The sequence below is a fragment of the Glycine soja genome, chromosome 16, assembly GCF_004193775.1.
Source record: "Glycine soja cultivar W05 chromosome 16, ASM419377v2, whole genome shotgun sequence".
NCBI lineage: Eukaryota > Viridiplantae > Streptophyta > Magnoliopsida > Fabales > Fabaceae > Glycine > Glycine soja.
Window position 1 is genome coordinate 27,229,098 of NC_041017.1, and position 14,863 is coordinate 27,243,960.

At 29.4% G+C, this 14,863-nt stretch overlaps 1 protein-coding gene across 2 annotated transcripts; it reads left to right on the forward strand.

Moving 5' to 3' along the window:
- Positions 1-11,392: 11,392 nt before the first annotated feature.
- On the forward strand, positions 11,393-13,923 carry LOC114389036. Of its 2 annotated transcripts, none has more exons than XM_028349623.1 (5): positions 11,393-11,694; positions 11,773-11,909; positions 12,020-12,077; positions 12,532-12,609; positions 13,444-13,923. In XM_028349623.1, exons 1-5 carry the CDS (start codon positions 11,502-11,504, stop codon positions 13,635-13,637), a joined length of 660 nt encoding a protein of 219 aa, XP_028205424.1. In that variant the 5' UTR covers positions 11,393-11,501; the 3' UTR covers positions 13,638-13,923. The 2 variants fall into 2 exon arrangements, with proteins under 2 accessions (XP_028205424.1, XP_028205426.1); XM_028349625.1 differs by having other exon boundaries at positions 11,395-11,694; positions 11,791-11,909.
- Positions 13,924-14,863: the final 940 nt, after the last annotated feature.

Genomic DNA, 14,863 nt, shown 5'->3' on the forward strand with positions numbered 1-14,863 from the left:
TATCACTACTAGAAATAGTGTTTTTACAACAGTCAATTTAGGATGATTCTTTTAGAAATAAAATGATAAAATAATGAACCACTTACTAAAGTGGAAAAAGTGAGATGTTAAAAATTAATTATAAAATTTCAATTTTATGAATTGATAAGCTATTTTCTAAGACAAAAATTCAAATTTGTAGTTTGATTTATGAATTGATAACCACCCTTTAAGGTACACATCAAACAAAAGACAAATAAAAGATCCAAGACTACTATAATGTTTCAAAAATTCAATTATATTTGAAACTTAAACAAGAGACAAACTTCAGAACTGAAATCAAATGGATATTGTCTTCTCCAGGCACATTCATATGTATTTTACTAGTTAGCGAGACTCTTCACCAACATTTCCCACAAAGTATGTTTCATATATATATATATATGTGTGTGTATGTATTTTATAAAAAACAGGTTTCAAATACCGTGTTATCATTTAATTTTCACAAATTTTTTATGTCCTTTTTTACTTGACTAAAGTGTGACCTCTAATTAAAGTATTTGTTAAGATAGATAGAAATGTTTCGTTACCGTTATACTTAAGTCATATGTGGATAGCAATGAATATTACAAATATCAGTTTATATAAATAGACAAATTAAAGACAATATTAGTTAGTAAATTGTCAAGGAATACTAATTAGATGTACATATGTTTTAAATAAAGCAAATAAGGCTTAATTTGTAACATACTCTAGTGCATACAACAATCTTCTTTGCACTTCTCTATCACAAATTAATACCAATTGAAGTGAAATTATTAATCTAAAAATACTAATCGAACCATCAGTTGTTTTTGCACTTGTCTGACAGAATTTTTCTGGAAAGTCGATCTAACGCATACAAATAGACCAATTCAATACTTGAGAACTCAAGCTTCAACATAAAAATAAAACCACCCGATTAAATCTTCTTTGTGTAGAAGTATCACGATTCATCTAAAAACTTTGCATGCTAAAAAATCGATTAAAAAAAGTTAGTTGTCATGACTGTCATTAATCCTTTTTTTATAATGAAATCATATTAAAGAAGCGACTTTTATCGACCTTAGAACAATACAACAATATAAATAAATTGCTTACATGAATATTTGCTTAAACTTAAACTTTAAAATTTGATTCTGCCATATCTAGCAACAGAAAGAAGATGATTCATATCACTGCATAAAAAATTAGAAATTAGAGAAGGTAGTGCAGGGTGGAAATTGAACTGAATACTAAATGATATTTACATTATTTAAGCGAATAAAAATTTGGTATGCACAAATAACTCTATAATAAGTGGACATTAGTATTTAAAGTTACTTTCTCAACATAAGACACGCATATTGGAATATTTTTTGCACCCAATTTAAATTGTGTACCACCATGAGGGTAATCAACATCATACCAATCTATTCTTCACCAGTATCATGAAGTTCTTAGAATATAATTAGTAAGTGTAAGTCAACCAGTCAACCACCATGAGATAAGTACACCCTTGAGTTTCTTACTTTTCTTTATTTTTTCACTAAATACTCAAATTCATTATCCCTTGTATCAATCCAAAAAGAAGTGAAAATTGGAATTTTTTTTTCTACAATGGGAGAATGAATTTGTTATTGCTAAAGATCATATGAATAATTCACACAATATAAATGTGGTAAGGATATATACATGCATGTAGAACATACTCACAGTGGAATGTCCTGCATTTGATCTCAGTAACATATCCATCATCATCCAACTTCAATTCAAAACCCATCTAGGAAATAGATGCATGAGAAGATATCATTTATCAACGATTGAAATATGAAAGGACAAGATTAACGAAATAATGACAATAAATGTTTTACCGCCTAAATGGAAGTTTGGATTTAGATGACTGGAATTTTTGCTTGTGCATGATTTTGATTTTGCAATTCTGATTCGATCATATAGTGCGAGATTAAAGGATGGAACTTGGGAAGATACACAGAGAACCAATGAATGCAATGTTCAACACTACAATCGAAGAGTCTAAAATGTGTTGTACTGTTGTTAATAGTCTTTTGTATTAATTAGCCCAATGATTGAAGCGTTTCTGCTGGTACATTATTGATAGGAAGCTTATTTCCAATTCATTTAGGCGTATCTGCTGCAATTAAATTTTCGTTACATTGCATTAAATTCATTGATTGACGAGTTAACTCAATTAATTGCTTACTGATACAGAGATATTCTTATTCTCATATGTGGTTAGGAATATGCATGAATAAGCACCGATAGTAATTAATATTTGTGACTGAAATAAAATAATATTTAAATAAAATCTTTCTGCATGGATTTGTTGAACTTTACGCAATTAAATGTTATAGTTTGGGCAGGAGTTTGCATAGAGAATGGGCGGAAAAAATATTTGGCAGAACTTTTTGGGGTGTTGCTAGGTGCACCCAGTACTTAAGGGGAAAAGACTTAAATATCCTTAATCCGTAAGTCTTTTAAGTTAATTCGTAAAAGTTTTACGGATCAACTTGATTTGTAAAAGGCTTACGGATCAACTTGATCTGTAAACTTTTTACAAATCAAGTTGATCTCTAAGGTGCATCTAGCATCAATCTTAAAGCATTGACTTGGGAAGAAAAAAATAAAACCTTTAAACTACAAAACTTTTTCACTGAGCAATTAAGGGGGGAGAAAAAAACAGAATAGATAAAATTGAGTATGGAATACAAGTTAAACGCATTGATTTTGGAAGAAAAAAAAAAGACAGCTCAACAAACTTCAGAAACGTTCCCTGAGTAAATTAAGAAAGAAGAAAAGAAGAGTAAAAAAAATCGAGTATTGAATACAAATTAAATGCATTTGACTTTGGAAGAAAAAAAAACAAAGCTCAATGTTTAAAACTTCATAAACTTGAGGGAGCAATTAGGAAGGAAAAAGAAGAGTTAAAAAATGGTGCATTCAATACAAATTAAATGCTGAAGAGGAAGGAAACAAAGTGCAATACATAAGCTTCATAATAACGTTCACCACCTAGTAATAAAGATACAAAAATAAAAAGAGAAAAAAATTGAATACGAATTAAACGCAGAAGGAGGAGAAGAAAACAAATAGCAATGCATAAACTTCATACTAACGTTCACTGACTCAATTAATGAATATGCAAGAGTAAAAAAAATGGAAAATTGAATAGCTCAGTTAGAAAACGCAGGAAGTGCGCAAAAAAGCAGAGGAAACCGACACAGTGAATTAATTGAAAAAACGTTAAAGGAGAAAAAAGTTTACGTTTTCATGGCAACGCATGCAAAGACTTTCGATGATGTAGAGAGGAGCGTGACTGTCATCAGCAGAAACGGCTTCCACCACCGATCCAACATCAACAACAATTTGCTCGCGATTCGCATCCATTGAATTGAATTTCTCTTATGCGTTTCACTTTATTGCAGAGAGAGAGGCTTCGATTTTTTCAACCACAGTGATGAAGAAGAGTTCCTGAACCACTGGAAAGAAGAAGAAGAAGAAAGAAGAAGAACTGAAATACCCTTGATCTGTAAGTCTTTTACGGATCAACTTGATTCGTAAGCCTCACACACACCCAGCACAAATACGAAGAAAGTGCAGGGACAGTTTTGATATTTTTTTAAAATGATAGGTGCACCAGCCATAATGTTGGGTGCACCTAGCATCTCCCACTTCTTTGCTTAATTAATAAAAGAAGTACCCACTAAAGAGTTTAAGCGTCAATGTTTTACTAACCACACCATAATAATAAAAAATTGTAGGTTTCAGATGCATTCCCCACACAATCATGGTTTCTTAAAAAATTTCATCTATCAAAAGCCAAATAAGAAAACAACAACAAACTTTATAAACAACACAATCACAATATAACTCCCTATATATGATTTGTTGTGAGGAGAGAGCACTAGAGAGAAAGGGAAACATTAAAGGAAGTGAAAATTTGACAATTTGTAAAGTTATTTACCTAAATTATTAACACAAAATAAGGATATACCTTTGAGTAATTTTGGCAAGTTTTAGAGCAAGTACTCCACTGCCCTAATTATTTCTTGTCGGATATCATGCTGTGTGAAAATATTTTTATTTTCAATGACTCCCATCTAACAAAATGCGGAGGTTGAACTTCCATTACAACAAGATTTGATAGATCCTACACAATTAGAGTGGATTAAACATATTTTAATGGATATGTTGAAATGCAAGATTGAGTACTTGCAAAATAATGCATAAAACTTATGAAAATAAAAATAGGAGAAAACACAATAAAGTAACTTACACTTAGTATTATCTTAAGGATAGAAGATGAGAGTTCATTATCTTTGTACAAAAATATCAAAAGAAGGGGATTAAATTGGAGTTTTGAAAACTTTTAAATTTTTCTTAAAAAAACAAAAAGTTTATAATGATAGTTCAAAATGAGAAGCTATTTTGAGCTCAGAATGGAAATTTGAATTGTTCATAATGAAAATGCAACAGGAAAAACACCTCTTTTGCAGTTCAAAGTTTTTATTTCAAAGATAGTTGCTAAATAAAAACTTATTGGTAAAACAATGTTTTGTTCTGTTGTTAAGATGGAAAGATAATAGATTTAATGATTTTGATCAAAATTAGTTTTCAGATATGTCCAAAGCTAAGCAAAGAAAAGGAAAGAATGCACAAAGATTTTTATATTGGTTCATCCCAACCTTAGTCTACATCTAGTCATCATCCTTAAATATGAGATTTCACTAACACAACCAATATACAATTGAATCGACAAACCACTGGATTTCAACAACTTACTATTGTTTTCCACTGGATTTTAATCCTAGTCTCGACTAGACCAACTACATCACTGGATTTCTCCTTTTCCCAACCACTGTTGGACTTTATAGAAAATAGGTTTGTGATTAACTGCACAGATTACAAATTTTCTCATCACAAGAGGAATTTTGCTCAGGAACTTAATTCCACACTTCTATCTAGGATTATTACAAGCTTTGAAAGCACAATACAAGAGTAAGTCACTAACAAAAAGGGTTGAAGCTAAACCACAAATTTCTCACTCAGAGATCTAGCACAATGTGTTGCAGATTTGGAATGTTTTACCTTGTTCTTCATAGCCTTCAAAAATGCCTCTTAAAGCTCCCAAAAATATCGTTGTAGTGAACTCCACACAACTAACACACTTCTGGAGCAAGTATGTTCACTTTCTAGCTATCATGATGTGATAACAAACAAAATCATTGTGAGGTTCCATTATGAGGTTCTCATTTTGAAGAACCTCATTGATGAACATTATGAAGAACCATCAGAATAGTCGTTTTGAAGTTTGTTAAGAATGAATCCATACTTTGATAAATTCTGTTGATGAAGTTTAGATTGTTGTCTCATTCTAATGTAGTGCGGCTTCATCACTCTTAATACTTCTTCACAACTTCAGAGCATTCTAAAGTTGATTACTTCATAAAAGACTTAGTAGAAGTTTATGTTGCTGATGTGTCAATGTTCTGTCCAAGGTTAGACTAAGCATATTTCTTCGGTCCTTCAATTTGATGCTTTACATTAGTGCTTCTCATGAACAACTTCATCATTCAACACTCTTACATCTTCTTGTGTAGTTGGTTCTTCCTTTCTGATTGTGGCAACATATAGAGGGTGAAGAATTGTTAGACTTCAGTCTGTTGATATTGTTAAGTGATGCATTCTGAGTATTTCTGAATCATTCTGATGTTCAGAAACTCAAAGTCAAGGTCTTCATTATTTTGATGTAGACTTTACATAGCTTCATTTTGAACCATGATACTTATCATGTAGCCTTTGAAGAATCTTTTGGGTAAGGGCTTGTTGTTCAATATCTTGTCAAGAATCAAGTACTCAAAGGGAAGTAAACTTCATCATTCTAATGGACTTCAAAAATTCTTTTGAGTTCTTAATTCTGACAGCAATTCTCTGAATCTTTTTGAGCATCATTGTGAGTATCTCAGAATGAAAGAACATTTCTGCTTCTCAAAGTAATAAACACTACAACACTTAAATAGAATTGTTAGTCATCACTTAAACCATCATCCTTTTAATTTGAATTGCTAATGGTTTGTCATAATTAAAATTAGAGATGAGGATTCAACAAAGAACACTTGCAACTAACTTAGGATGACTGAACAATCTATACGAGACGTGGTCTTAATACTTCAAGAAATGAAAGATGATAAATGGAAGACAGTTGGTGATAAGTGTAAATTAGATTATCTATGATTGTGATTGAAATAAGATGTGGAGTAGAAAACACAATTTTGGGTTGATAGGTGTATCAATGGGTGTGATCTCTAACCCTCTCTTCCAACATCAAACAGGAAAGATTAGCATCAGATGTGCATAGGACTTTTGGATCATTGTCCAACAAAGAGTAATTTATAAGAACCAAACTATCCAACGAGTTACAAGTCGAAAAGGGATCAACACAATAATTGTTGCTTGCATTAAAACTCAGAAATAGGGTGCAACTCCAACTCTTGAGATGCAAGCTCTTTAATTTTGGTGAACTAAGAAATTTTGGAAGTTTTAAGGCAAAGTCAGCACAACTAACTAAAAACTCAAGAAATGCCGGTGTCTAACAAGAAAAAATAGGGTCAAAACAATATGGTGTGTTTTTGTGATTGAAATCCACTACAACTGTCAACTCCAACTCCTGGACATGGTGCGCATATTTAGACCATATTCAAGAGTTTGGACATAGTCACACCGAAGGCATCCAACTTAAGATTCAATAAGTAAATAGAACCATCTCAACTAGACAAAACCTCAAACACATATTTGTTATAATGTTGAATCCTTCTTAAGTGTTTGCAGCTGAAAGAGAAATTAGTGAGACATTTCCAAAGATCCTTCTCCTTCCGTTGTTTGGACAACACAAGTCCGAAACACATCTTTTAGTATCCAATAAATTCATTATATGGAGCAAAAGACAGTTAGGCAAGTCATGCAGCCTGTCCTTCCTCTCTTCTCTTCAAGTTGTTCTTTGTCTCTTTGAGTCATTCATTTCTAAACAAACGTTAGGCTTCTTTTGATTAACAACAATCTTAGAATTGAATGGAAAACCTTTGAAAGCTATGATCTGATATAAGTCACCAAACAAAACTTGTTGGTAAAAGCTATGAAATCGTGCAATCCTTCATCGATTGAATCAAGTTTAGGAACATAGTAATTCACATGCAATCGTGAGGCCTCATCTCCACTGCACAATATTAATGGAACGTTACACACCAAATTCAACTCCAAAAAAAAAAAAGATCAAATTAAATTTTTAAAAAATAGAGGATCAATCAAACCTAAACAATAAATTAGAGAAAAAAGACTAGTTTAATCCAAAATTTATTCCCGTTTAAATCTTATATCAAAATTATAAATTCAAAATCTTAAATTTGTTTACCGTTATTTTTGTATGATCATCAAATATTTTTTTCATTTATAATTCATTCATTTATCGTAATTATCTAAATCTTTTAATTAAGTTTTTTTACTGCAAATCTTAATTAAGTTTGAAATTATTTTTTTTATTTTTTTACACACATATTTTTTATGATCATCAAATATTTATTTCATTTATAGTTCATTCATTTAGCATCATAGTTATCTAAATCTTAATTAACAAAGTTTGAATTTTTTTTAATCTTTCTTTTTTATCTTTTCACACACACATGACACCAGGTTTTTAAGTGTTGTTTTATTTGGTTAACCAGTAAGTTCATGTTTTTAGGAATTTACAAAATATATTTGTTCATAAAATTAAATATTTTATTATGATAAATATATTTGTTTAATTAAATTCTCCAAAATTACAGAAAGACCAATAAAAAGTTTCAAGAAAATAACAAATATTTTATTATATTATTTCATATAATTTTTTATCTTATTTAAAATGTTAATAAAATTATATGATAAACTTATATGTATAAACATTTAAAAAGAATTTAACTTTCATTAAATTTAAATAATTTTAAAATATGAAATGATAAAACTAATTCAATTATTTTATAACTATATTTGTAAATAAAATTATTATATTTATAAACAATATTCTGAAAAAATTAAATATAAGAATTAGTTAAAAAATTTACTTAAAGAATTAATTAAATTAGATGTACACTATCGAATTAATATGTTATTTTATTCCCTAATAGACAATTTAGGATGGATATCCAAATTGCTCCTAGAAAGTATGATGAAAGTAAAAAAAAAAAAAGTTAAAATATTTTTTTTGCTGAATTAAAATAAATCTTTTTATTATCACTTTAGTTCTTATACTTAACTACTTATACAAATTCAGAAAAAAAAATTAACTGCTGATTATTATTTTAGCCCTTAAAAATATGCTACACAACCTTTTAAAGTTTAGACTAAAATAAATAACAAATTACATTTTCAGAGATTTTTTATTTTCTTATTTTCAGAAATTAACATATTTTTGGAGGAACAAATTCGTATTCATCCTTTTTATTAGGACACTCGTTACTTCATATAGTTGATACTTGTCTTGATTGATAGTGAACGCTTGGCGGCCTTCGTAACAGCCTAACAGGTGGCTAGAGCACAATGCGCCAGTACACCGTTCCTTAATACGTTTTATGATAAATAGTTATTTAAAGTGTAATCATTTGATAAATGTATTTCTAAAAGATAAAAAAATAAAATTTAGTTTTCGAAAGTGTAAAAAGTATGATAAATATATCTGACTGTTAATTTTCGTCCATCACCATTAATAAAATAATCTATGTGATATAGAGAAATGAATTTGTTACTGAAATGATTGTCAATGTAGTCTTATCTAATTGTCAGCATATGGACATATTTGTCATATAATTTTTTTTTTGACTTTTCTTATTTTCACACTGCTAACAAATGTGTCCCGGAATATGAAAATATAAAATTTAGTCCCAAAATTATAAGGAGTGTGACAAATATATCCGAACGTTAATAGTAGATTGTGACTAATTATTATGTGGAAAAATTTATACTGATTACGACAAACTTTTTTTAACAAATTCGTAAATTAAATTGAGTTTAAAAGAAAAAAGAATACTAGTTTTATAAAGTCGTAAATAACTTTTTTATACTCTCATGCTTAATAAAATGTTCAAGTAAAAAAAAATTATTATTGTAAAGCATTATAGTTAAATTAGATCTATTAATTTTTAGAAAAAATTGCAATTGCAATGATACTTTTAATTTGTAAAAAAATTCATCTCCTTTGGAATGATTTTTTTAAAGGTCATGATTTTTTAAATGATCAGTCAATAAAAAATAATTGTTTATGATTTTAAAAAAAATTAATTCAAAAATCAACAAACTTTTATTATAAATTGTAATTTGATGTCATTGCATATACTAATAGACATTCATATTTTATTATGAAAAATTTATTAAAAAAAATTAAATAAATAGTGTTTGATTGAACAAAAACAATGATTTTCTTATCATTTTACAGTAAAAAAAATTTATGTTGATAGCATTTATTCAAGAGTTAATAACCAAATAATTGATTTTTTTTATAGTTGAAGAAAAATAAAAAGAATTCGCCTAAGCAATAAAAATTCACTTCATTTGATAATATTTTGTTACAATCATTATAAATTTTTCAAAATTATAATAATTAGTCACAATTTACTATTAACGTTCAAATATATTTGTCATACTTTTTATATTTTTGAAGACTAAATTTTTATTTTTATCTTTTAGGGACATATTTGTCATCGGGTGAAAGACAAAAAGTCAAAAAAATATTATATATATGACAAATATGTTCATATGTGGCAATTATAGATGATCACATTGACAATCATTTCAATGACAAATTCGTCTCTCTGTGTCACGTAGGCTATTTTATTAACAAATGAAAGTTAATGACCGAATATATTTGTTTCACTTTTTACACTTTTAGGGACTAAATTTTGTATTTTCATTTTCAGGAATACATTTTTCAGCGAATTACACATTTAGAGACGAAAGTGACTATTTACCCTATGTTTTTATGATTATTATTATACAATTAATTCTAATGATATTATACTCAATTGTCTTAACTAAATCTCACTATTCGAGTTTTTGAATAAAGAAAACATGAATGAAAATGAGAGTCTTATTAAAGATGAATAATTATTTTTAAGGATAAATAGTCATTTTTATTGTTGAATGTGTAATTTACTAATAAATGCATTCTTAAAAGATGAAAATATAAAATTTAATTCCTGAAAATATAAAAAATGTGACAATATATTAAGTTATTAACTTTCATCCGTCATTATTAATAAAATAGTCTACGTGACATAGATGGACGAATTTGTCAATGAAATAATTATCAATGTGATCATCTCTAATTGACAACATAGAGACATATTTGTCATATAATATTTGTTTATATTTCGTCTTCCCACTATCTAGGAATAGGGTAAATAGTGACTTTTATCCATAAATATGTAATTCGCTGACAAATGTGTTCTTAAAAAATGAAAATACAAAATTTAGTCCCTAAAAATGTAAAAAGTACGACAAATATATTTGATCGTTAACTTTCGCCTGTCAATGTTAATAAAATAACTAAGATTCAAAGAAGTGACATATAAAATATATTTATCTTTTATTTATAATAGATTGTGACTAATTATTATAATTTGAAAAAATTTGTAATGATTGATACATTGTTACAATGTTTATTTTGGTAAACTAGTATAATATTTATTTTGGATAATGTCTATTGTGACAGACAAATTATGGTTGATAATCAATATTATTATTATTATTATGCTTTTTTTTTTAAATTATATTTTTCAATATATTTTTTAAGTGATTATTATAATGTTATGTTTGTAACGATAAAAAATGACGATAATTTATCATAAAATTATATTTTACCCTTAAACAAAATAAAATTTCGGGTTAAACAAATTAGTTCAATAAAAATATACTGATATTTAGGTTCAACAAGAAATTAATGACATTTTTGTCCAATAATAATAACTTATTGATATTTTGGTCTAATGGAACGTATTGACATTTTTTCTATTAAAAAAATATTAACATTTTCATCTCACGTAAATGTTGTTGATATCTACCTTCAAAAATGATATCTTATTGATATTTTTGTTCAAATATAATCAGTATGATCACGCTGATAATAATTGTAGTGACAAATTTGTTAATAAATTTGTTATTGATATTTTTGTTATTACATATGTTATTTTATCATTTTTTATATTCTTTGGATTAAATTTTATATTTTTATTTATGATGAATGATGCATTTATTAATAAATTGCACATCCACTAACAAAATAATTATTTATCTTATTTTTAAAGAAAATAGTTATCACAAAATTAATAAATAGATCTTCCCAAGCTGTAAACAGAAAAAGAAAAAATAAATCTTTTTATGTTGTTGTCGTCGTCTCCTTTTTTCTGGAAGCAACCCCAATCTTCACTGATCCGCGCACTTAGCACCGCTTCCATTTGATGGCGTTCGCTCACTACTTGCTCGCAGTTCCCGTTGAGCCCTCTCCCAACTTCCCGACAAACCCTCCCAAACCAAACCCATCGCTGTCGTCGTCTTCGTCGTCGTCGATTTCCTCACACTGTTTCAACCTCTCTTCGTCTCTCCGCCCCAAACACTCGCTATTCTCCAGGTTCCGCAGGATCTGTCACAAAGGTAAAAAAAAACAAAAATCAAAATGAAAAATATTTATTTATTTACTGTTATTCTTTTCTCAAAACCGCTAATTTTTAGCATTTGCTTTGAATTCAGCTAAGGCTAAGCCGCAGGAACCTGAAGTGACTGTGGCGAGTGATGCATTTACGCAATTCAAGCATCTGCTTCTGCCTATTACGGATAGGAATCCCTATCTCTCTGAGGGTACAAGACAAGTGAGTCTCTGTAGTGTGATCATGATGATGCACTTCAATTTTTGCATTTGTTCATCAAGCACTAACTTGGGGTTGTTGTTGTTGTGTTTTTTTTTTTTTTTGTTTATTAGGCTATAGCAACCACCTCTGCTTTAGCTAAAAAGTATGGAGCTGACATTACTGTTGTAGGTATGTTATTGTAACTTACTGTGTGTGTGTTAGGTTAGATACTTGCAAAGAGAGCTTTACTCCTCATAATGGTCCTATCCGGCTCGAATATGATTGTTTCTCGTGAAGGTTTTTTGTGCTCTCCAATAATTGTTAGAGATGAAATTTTTTGCATTCATTCCCTTTTATCTGGTTCGAATATGTGAGTCCTCAATTAGATAATATTTGTTAGAAATGGAAACTTTACCCATCATTCCCTTTTCCTCCAAAATTCAGCTCCTAAACATAAGGGTTCTTATGTTAAATTGCAAAGGGAAAAAGCTTTACATTATTTTGTATGCAAGATTTGTAGATTTGTGTGTTTGAATTAACCTGGGGAAATAATTGATTCTATTGGTACCTTCAGACACTGTTTATTTGGAATTAAGCTGAATGTAAAGAGCAATGGGGTTTATGTGCTTTGCATACTTTACAGTTATTGATGCACAGCAGAAAGAGTCACTGCCTGAGCATGAGACCCAACTATCCAGCATCCGTTGGCATCTATCTGAAGGTTTGTAATAGCTTTTTATTTTTTTGTTTCATTTATTGCATTTTATCTGTTGAGACCCTTCAAAGCACAATAACATAATATGTTTTCTTATTCTGTGAGCATCCCTTCACAGCATGAGCATTTTCTTTGAATGTTTTTGTATGACAAGTTTTCATGTATTGGTGATTTGTGTTTTTGTGCGATGGTTGTTTTATATGAATTGTTCTGAATGTTCTTTCCCAAAAAAATTGGTTCTTGACAAAGTATGTGGGCTATACTTTGATCCATGTTGGCATTGCCGACCATGCTTTAGTGAGAAAGGACTTTTGATGTTGTTTATTATTTAAAGCCTTGTTTGGATAAAATTTTTCATAAATACTTTTATAGGAGAAGAAAAATGAAACTTCTTTCATAAGCTAATTTTAACTTATGCATAATCAAATTTTAGTTTGTGGGAGAAATTTATTTCATTTAGCTACTCCAAAAGCTGATTCCAATTTGTACATAAGCTAATTTTACCTCATGGGTGAAGCTTATTTCATTGTCTTCTTTTTTTTTTTTCTCCTGTAAGTGTTTATGGAGAAATCTATCTAAATATGGCATTAGTTAAATTCTGTTTCTGTGCCTTCTATGAATAGTTAAATGTCTAAGATTATATTGGATATACAGGATAGCTAGTATAAGAGTTTCATGTAGTTTGAATTCATTAAAAGATTAGGGATCTTGGGCTCATGTTTTTATCATTTTCAATCACACATTCATGTCATAAAAGTTGGGTTAAAATTAAGGATTGTTAATTTGTTATCAATTATTGTTCAATCTACTTGTTTTGTGTTTCATGATAAAAAATTACAGGTGGGTTGAAGGACTATAACTTGCTAGAGCGGCTTGGTGATGGCAACAAGCCAACAGCAATTATTGGTGATGTTGCTGATGACCTTAATTTGGATTTGGTAGTTATTAGCATGGAAGCAATTCATACGAAGCATATAGATGCAAATTTGCTTGCTGAGTTCATTCCCTGTCCTGTCATGCTTTTGCCATTGTAGTTTGCATATTTTTAAAGATAGGAAACGGTTTTTGTTTCATCTGCTCTGTCTTCTCTGATGCAATTTGATATTCCATCATGTTGTTTTTAGCATTTGCTACTCCAGTGTCAGGGATGTTTTGTTAAAAATGTACAAGTGTGCCTGACTAAGGTGGGGTGTGTGTATATATGTATGCTGAAGAATGACTCATTTTTATGCCTGGAAAGGAACCATGTTAGATTTTTATTTTGGACACTATTTTTTCTAAAATGATAAATATGAGAGGAATTTGGATCCTTTCATCTGAGCTTGAGGAATGTGGATCTGCAATTTTAAGTTTTGGATATATCTCTGCTTGACGCAATCGTTTGAAAAACTCTCATTGCTTAGGTTATTGACCTGCAATGTTCTCTCCTGAACAAGATTCATAAGTATCAATTGCAGTTTAACTTATAATGATTCTGAGTTCGGTGTGATTCCACACTAGGTGAAAAATAGGTTACTGTCTTATAGAGTATAGACAGTGAAATCAACTCCCAGTTTGTAGACTCACGAGGAGGAGTAACCAATTACAAAAAGTACTGATAGAATAAGAAAAGAGTCAGAATAATGGAATTGAAAACGATAGCAGCAGAAAAGGAGAGGAGAAAGTCAGAGTTAGAGTTACATCACACCATCCACGCCCTCCACAATTCCCTTTTTTCCCTCTTATACCCCTCACCCTTCACACGTATTCCAGAACCAGAATGTAATGGTGCCAAGCAATGGTTCTGGAGAACATCATATTTATTTTGAATAAATCCGCTATTTATCATGGGTGGATACCATTTAAGTTTAAACTTCGATTTTATTCTTCAATTTCCTCCCTCTTCTGTAATTGGACGTAAAATCTGAAGTTCGAAGTTTCAGAATGAACCGTGCTAGTATCATGGAAAACTTTTGGTGAGAAATGATATTTACTTTTAAATTATAAATTTGTGTTTGAAATATTTTAGCTGGAAAAGAAGTGGTAGAGATATTCGTTTTTGCAGATTGAATTATATCGTTCGAGGAAAAAAAAAAGGCAATTGATGATGTATATTATTTTTTTATAACAATAACTCATTGATTGGGTTTTAAATGTAAATTTGATTCAATCTAAATTGGTTGGTCTGTCAGTTTTTAGTTTGAAATTTTCATATATAAATTCTTCAAGTTTATGGAAAAAAATATTTTTTATCCAAATGCATTAAATACACGTTTAAAAC